At 35.7% G+C, this 10,614-nt stretch overlaps 1 protein-coding gene across 2 annotated transcripts in view; it reads right to left on the bottom strand.

The window, feature by feature from the left end:
* Positions 1-5,260: 5,260 nt before the first annotated feature.
* LOC132040526 (uncharacterized) overlaps positions 5,261-10,614 on the bottom strand; it is a 28,851-nt gene continuing 23,497 nt past the window's right edge. Inside the window, exons 23-26 of one of the 2 annotated variants that reach the window (XM_059431182.1) lie at positions 10,199-10,305; positions 9,238-9,356; positions 8,059-8,136; positions 5,261-6,261 (exon numbers count right to left, since the gene is read on the bottom strand). In XM_059431182.1, the coding sequence (XP_059287165.1) occupies positions 6,055-6,261; positions 8,059-8,136; positions 9,238-9,356; positions 10,199-10,305 (511 nt within the window). In that variant the 3' untranslated portion in view covers positions 5,261-6,054. The remainder of the gene's footprint in view (positions 6,262-8,058; positions 8,137-9,237; positions 9,357-10,198; positions 10,306-10,614) is intronic. The other variant, XM_059431183.1, reaches the window with a different exon arrangement.

Raw genomic sequence — 10,614 nt, 5'->3', positions numbered from 1 at the left:
CGTATTCAACTAAGTGTGGCTAAAGGGTATATCTCTATCCTCGATAAAATCGATTAAATCGAACAAACTCTATTTATTCTTATTACGTACGTGAATTCCCCTTTCTCAAAGTCCAATTCGCGCACCACGTAATGTCTAACTATTGGCCAGATAATCAAACAATTAAGATCAAGAATAAATAAGCAACCCAAAATATGAAAAATTAATAGATAATAATTGTCATCAAATCAACTTTCAAGTCTTTCGCCACAATCCTAGAATTACGAAGTTTAGCTACTCATGATTCGATCATAGACAAAAGAATTCATGAATAACCTAGGGTTGAAAAAAGATGAAAATTAAAAGAAACCTAGAGAGAGAAAAGAGAACGGTGGCTTACAAATCCTTGAATAAATTCCAGCCCACGTTCTCAGCAGAATAAAACGTCTATATATAGTCTAGGGTAAAAATAAAAAATAAGGAAACCAAATCCTAGTCGAATCGGGAAAACCGCGCAGAGTCCCGCTGCGGAAGGATCGCGCAAGGTTCTGGGGTTTCTCGCTTTCCTTCCGCGATGCGGATGGATCGCGTGGTAGTGATGCCTGGTATTATGTGTCCGCTTTCTTTCCGCGATGCGGATGGATCGCGGGTCCTTCCGTTCTCGCCTTCTTTCCTTCGCTCATCGATCTTCGACTCGTCACTCGTCTACTCGTCATATGCTTCCAAATCACTCACTTTAAGCAATCGTTTTCCATCGTTTGTCATCTTCGTACCTATGCACATGAAATATGACGATATAAGTTCAAATACGACGATTGCATCACGAATTAAGCGATAAAAGTCATAAGAGTAGGATGTAAAATGACACAAAATATGATATTTGTGCCAAATATCAGCAATCATAGATGTAAACAATGTAACACTCGCCAACTATACAATATACAATATTCATGAATGGATACTTTTATCCCAAATGTGTAAATAATATTTACGAACAAGCAATTTTGTTAAGTTCATTAGATGCTAGCAGAAACAATTTGCTAAACACTCATACTTGCATGAAGAGTTTAGAATTTAGACTAGGGCTAACAGATACATCAATTGATTGTGCATATGCTTCTCACCATTGGGCCCGTGCTGGCACGAGCAATTTCTACCTAGTGTGTTAGTGTGTGTGTGTGTCTATATAAAAGAAAGAAATAGAAGCAATTGAAATTGAGATTTCAACAACTCCATAGCATGACCAACAAATCATTTAAAATTATCCCACCACATGCAAACTTTTTGTCATGATTCTGGGCATTTAATTTCGACACCCTATGCAACTCCTCTCCAATACCAAATCCGGCAAGTTTGTCCAGTGCCCTTCTACAGTGACGGAGCCAAGATTTACAATAAGGAGGTTCATAATATGAAAAAGTACACACACGAAAAAGTCCAAGGGAGTTCAACATCTACTATTTACACATAAAAAATAACTTTAATCATGTATAAATAGTGTAAATTTTCGCCGAAGGGGGTTCCCTTAGCCGTATGTGCCTCCACCCCTGCCCTTCCAATATTAATACACCTGTCACTTTAGAGATCTAAGGGTCTAGATTAATTTAATTAAAGAACCCCAAAATCATGTTTAAAACAAAGTTGGCTTTTTGGATCATTACAGCTTCTGAAAATATTGCTGTATCTTTAATTCGGAATTAGGAAAGAGATTGTCTTGCCCTGGATAGAATTCATTTGAGAGATCTATAAAAAAAATGGTGTCTACAGATTTTGCCCTATACAGAATTATAATATAGTTATTGTTATAATTGTTGCATATTCGGATGCAGAAACAAGTTGTATGATTATAATTAGAGTTAGAAGCTTGGATGGTCACTCAACTTTGGGAAATTGGCTATCATAGTCACTCAAATTTATTTTGTCTCTTCCAAAATCACTCAATTTTGGATAATTGGCCATCATAATCACTCAGTTTTGTTTTGTCTTCAAAAAGCCACTCAACTTTGGTTATTTAGCTTACATGGTCATTTTAGCGAAAATATAATTTTCGGTACTTATTTAATGGTGTCGTAGTTGTAAATTTTTATTACAAAAATACTTTTTAAAATTAAAATCACTAATTAAAATTATTTAGGATCTAACTCATCATAAGTAGTGCATATAATACTAAAGTTTAGAATATTATTCATCATTAATACGTAAAACTAATGATCAAATAAATATATGATTAGACGAGGTATCTCAAGTAATATTGCAAGGTATAAATAATAAAAGAATTTATTTTAAGAATATAAAATTTTATTAATTTCATAATAATATGACTTAAAGATGGAGAGAGGTTTCCCTTTCGGGGAACCCCAAAAACGACTTCTTAAACTTGGAAACTTATTCTTAAAACTGCTACTATTTTACAAGAAAGGTTTATATTACAAGGTTGAAAAGTTGGAAGGTGATTTTTGGCATTAGTGAAAGGGAAGGGAATATAAACATTCCTATATGAAACAAAAAAGGAATATCGGCCATATTCGAGGTGTGGTTAAAGAAGAGAGTTATTAAGAATAAAGGCTAAGAGAAAGAGATGAACAGAGTAAGTAGAATCCAGACTTAAAAAAAAAAAAAGCTGGAAGTGTCAGCAACATTTTAGTGGAAGAGGTGAAAAATATCAGCGACATGCAATTATGTTTTATGTATGTGCAATGTTTTAAGAGGCGGGGGCGCGAGGCGAGACGTTTTACGCAGCACGGAGCGAGGCGTAAGCCCCGAGACACGGAGGCATAAGCCCCATGGATCTACGGGGCCTATGTCGATCTTATATATCTTCAATTTTATAATTTTATTACTAAAAATCAGCAAAAGTTAAGTTTTAATTAATATTCTGCAAATAAATTCAAATAAATCACCAATAATATAAAAAGAATTACTATAAATATTATTTGAGAAAGGTAACAATACAAAAAATGATAATGGCCTGGATAATCTTTAAAATGAAATCTTCATTCACTTCATCATCAATCTCCAGATCTCTTAGTCCTTCCCGACCTCAACTAATATTTGCACTGACTTTTATTTATATATTCAAAGAAGGAGAAACGCAAAATGTATAAGAGCAATGACAAAAAATAGATAAAGTTGTTTCAGGAACATAGTGTCATGCAATCTCTATCATATCAATTTTAGGCATAATCATCTAATAAAACTATTAATAGCAGTGTTATTTTCTATGAGAGTTGCTTTCTTTATTTAAATATTTTAGGAAAAATCACTACGACATGATAATATAAAGTATAAATATCATTATACCAATAATAAAACTCATAATAAAAATCAAATTTAACGCCGAGGGCGTACGCTTTTGTGCCCGAGACTTACGCCCCAATAAAAAATCTAAGCCTTTCATTTAACCCGAAACGCCTCTGAAAACACTGGTCGAGTGTAAGTTATTTGTATGTCCATGTATTAGTGGGCATACAGTAACATGCAAACGACATACAAAATACATATAACATAATTACATTTTTTTATACCAATCGTATGTTTTTACCGAATTGTATAAATTTAGTAAAATAACCGTTATTAATTTTTGGAAAATACGTTGTTCCTCTTAATCGGGTAATTTTGCCTCTAGTTTTGCATTTTTAGGTAAAAGTCCCTTTATTTAAACGGAAAAGGGCCAAAATTACCCCTGAACTTTGGGAAATAGTTCATTCATACCCTTCGTTATACTATAGGGCCAATTATACCCTTACCGTTATACTATGGGATCAATTATACCCTTATGTCTAACGGATGCCACGTGTCATCATCCCAGGCCTTCAAAATTATTTTCCCCTCAAATTATTATTTACTCACTATAATAATCCAATCCGACCCGGATTCATTTTTTCAGCCAAAAATATACGGACCCGTTGGGTTTTGAATAGAAACCCATTGAGAAAAATCAAAGTCCAAAAAGCTAACCAAATCATACCCAAAAAAAACCATTCAAAATGGCAGAAACAAAACAACAACAAGAATCTCAAATTCCACAAAATCAATCGATAACCTCTTCTGTGTTCTTCATAAAAATCATGAGCAAAAGAAGAACATTGTTACTATTTGTCACCACACAATTTTACTATGAATTTCTTGGAATTTTCTCAAAAACGCTTTTTCTTGGTTTGCAACTATGTCGCTAATTCCTTAAACCCCACAAACTCGTGTTAATTGGCCCATATGCATCTCATTATTAGGTTTAGCTTTAATCAACTATGTCGCCTAATTCCTTAAACCCCACAAACTTTTTGGCCTCGCTTTATATGCAATATTAGGTTTAGCTTTTTGGTGTTCTACCAATGGTTGCGGTAAAATACTTTGGTGACTTGGATTACTATTTTGGTTTTGTTAACATTTGCCTTAAAGATTTGGAGTTGGAAGGAAAGAAATTGACGAGTGATATTATTGATTTGTGGTTAAGGTTTTTTTATTAAAGAAGGGAATGTTGTTCTTTGCTCTTTGTCTACTCTTGTTATTAGAAGGAATAAACAACAAGAAGATGTTGATTATTGATTGAATTATTAGAAATCCATCCCAGTCAGATATAATAAAACCCGACCCGATTCATCTTTTACAGCTTGGTTGCGTATATTTTTGACCGAAAAAAATGAATCCGGGTAATTTAGTGGGTAAATAATAATTTGAGGGAAAATAATTTTGAAGTAATGATGACCGCGTTGTTCCTCTTATAATCCCATAAGATAACTAAGAAGGGTATAATTGCCCTATAAGTAAGCAAACTATTTTCCAAAGTTCGGGAGTAATTTTGGCCCTTTTCCGTTATTTAAACCCTTTTACAATTTCGATCAAGGTAACACGCGAGTATATAAATTTCTCCCCAAACTAATTTCTTCTTCTATCCTTGTATTCTATCTAGTTCCCTCTTTACTTGTTTGATTTCCTTATTTTTGCATCTTAGTTGCTATCAACCACAATTCAGATCCCTAAGTGTGAGTTTCGAACAGACAGACAATTCTCAGTTTCAGACTCTCGAGTGTAAAATTAATTTTGATGTCGTTAACTTTATAAACTTCAGCTATTCTTTAAATAAGAATCCAAAATACAGCTATTTCTGCAATTGCCTCACTAACTCGTGTAGCATTTAAAAGATGACTTCCCACAAGAAACATTTTCTTAGATAGTAATCTCCTTACCAAACATACCTTTGAAAATGACTGACATTTAAGTTTAACGATATGTACTTTGGGTACCACAGCCTATCGTTACACAAGGAAAAAGAGGGATCAGATCCACGAGATATGTCTTTTGTAGGTTATGTTTTAGGTGTAGTTAATTCAATACAAATAGACTGCACACCTTACTTTATAGATAATAGATATCACGGCGAAAACTACGCGGTGCCAGTCTTAAATAATAAGAACGGAAACTGACATTGTTACACAAAAAGTACAACAAATACAGGACTATCTCCAGATGACTAACATTGCTTAAATAGATTAGCATATGACACAAAATATAGAGAACGTACAAGTTTCTCCTGCACACCTACTGAAATGTCCATGTATTGAATAGCCAGCCACTCAAATCTTTTCAGCAAGTGAAATACCAGAGGATACTGGGAACGTTTCTGTTCATCCTGTTGCTATAGGACCATTCAAGCACAGGATGAGATGCACATCCAACGATAACTTATCAAGTTGTTCATCAGGCTAATTTACAGGTTATCATGCTGATTTTTTGTGCTCATAACTTCCATGGAAATGCACATCCCAAAGAAGACGACTGCTTTGTTCTCACACTAATCTACACGTAATCATTGGGAGCTTTTATGCTCATCCTTTTGCTAAAGGCAGCCATTTTGGTAAAATGCACATCAAAAGACAACCACCACTTTGTTCGGCAGACTATTCTGCAGGTCGTCATTTGTGTCATTCAACCTGAGTGAAATGGCAAAATTACAGAGCTAAGGTATAGCGTCAACTGGACAAGGGCAACCAGCTCAAGCAGCAGCAGCAGCAGCAGCTGGAGAAAATACACACCAGACCGACCAAGAAAAAGTAGGAGCCAAAACTGGAAAACCCGTTATAGGATGTTGGTTAGCTTGTGAAACCTTTGTACAACAGCGTGAAGATCATGCGCTTCATACACCTCAATAAGTGATCTAACCGCTCTGAATACTACATCTTTCTTGTGGTTAACAGAAGAGTAATATTCGGCCTCAAACTGGTTAGGTGATTTCTCAAGAGACATGCAGACCAACTTAAACCACTCCTCGAAGAAGGATGATTTCTACATGAATATAAACAGAGAATGAGACACAATCTTAGGAAAGAGATAGTAAAGCAAATACAGATTTTAAGAACTAGAAGCCTGACAGAGAACATATACAGAAACCTCCACATTAGCAACTCAAGTATTTCGGTATAACCTTATTATTCAGATTCTTCATTTATTTAAGTTTTCTCTTTGTGTTCTCAACCCCACTGCTGCAATTACATATCCCCCCCCCCCCCAAACCCCCACCCCAACCCCCCCAACAAAATAATTTGGAAATCTACAGAAAAGACAGTAAGACATCTATTGTATATGTATTTATATGAGAACATAGATACTACTGAGTTTGAGTGGAAGATTCCAATGTAAACTTTTAAGTACTTGAGTCTTTAGTGAAGTGAAATACTACATTTTGTGTAAACATATTGGAAGACACTGCATGCAACGCAATATAAATTTATGAAAGGTTAAAGGGCCAAATATGTACATGTGCATGTTTATCTGCTTCCATAATAAGGACTACTCTCGCAAAGCAGTTATCACCATAGTGCGTACTCTAAACTGATGAGTCTAGTGATTGTTACTAACACATTTGACCAATTTTTCTTTATGTCCACCCAAAAACGAAAATTCATGTATTATGGGCATAAAACTTTTTACTCCAATACATCTCTCAATCATGTCCGAGGTTAGACGCTAAGCAAATTCATGAACAGACTGATTCTACCATCTTAAGAAAATTCAAAGTAGCAAGAAGACCCAATTGACAACCCTCACTTGGTTAAGATAGACACAGAGAGTCAGTGTATCCACCATTCAAATATTGGGAGGCTGCAAATATAGTTTCAGAGGCCTTAATATATAGACACTTTTAAGCAAACAATCCTATCTATCAGTGAAGCCGCTTTATCTAATGAAAGCAGATAGAAGAGAGCAATACAAGCATCGTGTTGCTAGGTGAAGCAGCCTGCAGGCTGCACTCTAGATAGCGAAAGTGCAGTAGCCGAAAGCATCACAAGCTTACGCTCTTACCCGAGTAGCAATGGGCACAGAGCTATTTCAACAATTCCCATTTTTGTAGATCGAAAGAAAAAGGATTCCAGGAAATTTATTCGAACCTAAGTCTTCCTAGATTTTCTATTCCAATCACGGCTTCTTACTAGGTGATACTAGTAATAGTCCAATTTATGATCCTGACGAGTCTTATCGGAATAATACAGGGAATACAGAAATTATAAACTGCACCTGCTTGATAAACCTGGGCACAACTTCAGACAGAAAAGTTAGAAAAACATGCACATCATTATTTCAGTCTGTGAAGACAGGTTAGAGGTGGTGGAGTAATCGTATAGAGATTTGGCATATCAAAAGAAACTCAAAATGTGGCAGAAGTAGTTGGAAATTGGGGATACATTATGGAGATTGGAGAAAGACAACGTAGTGATGCAGGAGCATCATGTGGCATTCCAAGTGAACACCCAAAAAGAGCAAGCATGTCAGGAACTTTGGGAAAGCATAATTACAGCTCTCAATATTGGTGCAGAAAACTTGAGTTTTAAAACCTTTATACTGCCTAAATATGTTGGTGCAGAAAACTTGAGTTCTAAAACCTTTATACTGCATATACAAAGTAGCAACAGCTATGCACAGAAAGAAGCAAAGTGGTACAATATCACCACATAAATCGTCTGCCAGGAAGCCTCTTTAGAATACAAAGTCTTTTAAAAAAAATATATATATATTATAAGGAGGTTTTCTTAGGAGAAACAAATTGTAGATTCTTAAGCACTGAATTAAGACTAAAAGTCTTACCTTCATTAGGAACTCATGGACATGGCGATCATCTGTTTTCGAAGTGAGGCCAAGCAAATGCAACATAGTTGAGGTCAGCTGCAGAAGAAAAATTCAGTAAAAAGCTGTTCGTGAAAAATAAATGAAATGGGAGTGATCAAGTTTGATTAAGAGGAGCGAGTTTGTCAAAACATTGAATTCATGACACAAGATTGCTGCTATCCACCAAATACAGGGTGAAACACTTTTAACAACACCTATTAATCAATAATTATAACATATATCTCAAGTTTAAGAGGGTGTTTGGATGACCTCTTTCTTTTTAATAACCGTGATGTCCGGCCCAGCTTGCGCGCACCTCGACTTATTCCAAGGGATACCTGCCACTTCCCACCAGCACCAGGTACTAGGTAACCAAGGGTAGAACTAATGGGAAGAAATTACCTAATGTTTTAAGTGCTTTTTGGCAAAAATAGTTTTTAAGCTCTTTTGTGGTGTTTGGGAAATGTAAATAGTGTTTTTAAGCACTTACTTTTAGGCTAAAAAGGTTCAAAAATAGGCTAAAAGCTAAAAGTTGGGTATCCCCAACTTATGGCTTTTAGCTTATAAGCTACTTAAAAAAAGCCAATCCAAACACCCTCTAAGAAGAAAAGTGTTCAGCTTATTAATTTAATATAATAACCCTTTAACTAGCAATTTCAACATATGCTTCGGAAAAATTCCAAGTCAAGAAACTACACCGCCAGGCTACTACTGCAACAATTTCATATCGTAACATTAATATATGAAGGTAGTCGGGACAAGAAAGGGTACACAACTTTTTCATTTTCGGTAAGAAGGGGTATAAAACTTGTACTCCCTCTGTCCCTATTTGTGTGACACACTTTCCTTTTTACTCTTACCACAAGAAGAATGTCACCTTCCTATATTTAGAAACAATTAAACTTTATCATATGATTTACAGCCACACAAATATCTAAGGCTTGTTTTGGAAAACAAATTTCAAAAGTCTTCCTTTCTTTCTTAATCTCCGTGCCTAGTCAAATGGTGCCACACAAATTGGGACTGAGGGAGTATCTGTTTTATATGAAAAGATACCAGATGTTCGGACATTTCAAAGCATACACGGATATTCGTAATCTCCTTGTTGGCTATACTTCTAATTTCTTGCTTGTCTAAGTAAATAGTTAGGAGCTCAACCTGCTTTTCAAGTGCCAACCTATATTTCAAATTTGATGGTGACGAAATCTCATCAGAACTCAGACTCTCGACAACATGCTGCACACCTTGAAGGACACTAAAGAATGATCTGCCATAATCTGCACCAAAAGGGTCCCAGACCATGAAGTCAAATCGAAAATAGGAAATAGCTTGAAGAAATACAAACGAACATGACCGACAGTTGACTCCAAGAAAACAAGAAGAACCCTTCCCCCCCTCTGACCTTTCAACCTATATCTGCACTGGAACTGCATATGTAAAATGACCACAAACTTCTCCTACTTTAATAATTTCTTGCACTAACCATTAGCATGGGCTTGTCCTATAAGAAGTTTTTTTGGCTCTGACCTATTGGGTTAGTCCTACTTGTTAAGTGGCTTTTTGCAGTGCCAATGAGCAAGTTTTAAGCAATGTTATCAAAGGCGCGCTTAAGCCCTGAAGCGAGGCTCAAAACATGTCGCTTCGCCTCACTTTATGTGCGCTTCAGTGTCGTCACCAAGGCTCGAAGACATACTTTTCCTTGCCAATGAGCCTCTCTTGGAGAGGTGACACTAGATGATTGATATTTCACTTTATCGTAATATTTTTACAATTTCTTTGTCCATATATTCATTATTCATGCTTATTATTATTAATCTTGGACTAAACATATATATATTTGTATTTTTGCACCATTGCGATTTTTTTCATTAAAGCTCGCGCTTTTTTTCATTAAAGCGCTTTATTTGCGCTTTGTGCTTAAAGCCCCAGCTGACCTAAGAGCTGTTTTGCGCTTTTCGCTTTTGATAACACTGGTTTTAACTACTACCACTATGCCTCAATCCCAAACTAGTTGAGAGGAAGAAATGCAAACACGTTCTAAAGGAACAGGAACAAAAACCTTTCTATAAGCCAACTGTAAGATGAGATATGAAAACGGAAGGTTAAAAAGAGAATTCACCGTTTAAGGTTGCTGGAACAGCCAAAGCTGCAGCTGCTTGTATCCTGATCTTAAAATTAGAGGAATCACGGAGAAGTAGCAAAAGAATGCTAAAAACTGATGACGCCCTGCAATATTAACTTGCTATTCAATATATATCAGACAATATATATGCATAAACAACATAAACTCAAAAACTGCAAACATATAGAAGTAGATTGAGGCATGCCTGTACATGGGAATACCAGGAAAAAATTTCGAACTTATCAAAATCAATACAAAATGGAATAATGCACCACTCAAGAACCGAATTCAGTTGGTGGATTGCATTTTGTGACTGTAGCAACAACCCCGCAATAAGAATTTTCCAACCATCAAAATAAAATAAACAAAAAGAGAGAAAAAGAATTATGTATGCATCACGCAACAACCCAGCT

Source organism: Lycium ferocissimum, chromosome 12 (genome assembly GCF_029784015.1).
Source record: "Lycium ferocissimum isolate CSIRO_LF1 chromosome 12, AGI_CSIRO_Lferr_CH_V1, whole genome shotgun sequence".
NCBI classification, from domain to species: Eukaryota; Viridiplantae; Streptophyta; class Magnoliopsida; order Solanales; family Solanaceae; genus Lycium; species Lycium ferocissimum.
The sequence above is the reverse complement of the archived record's forward strand: the minus strand, read 5'-3'. Positions and strand labels throughout refer to the sequence as shown.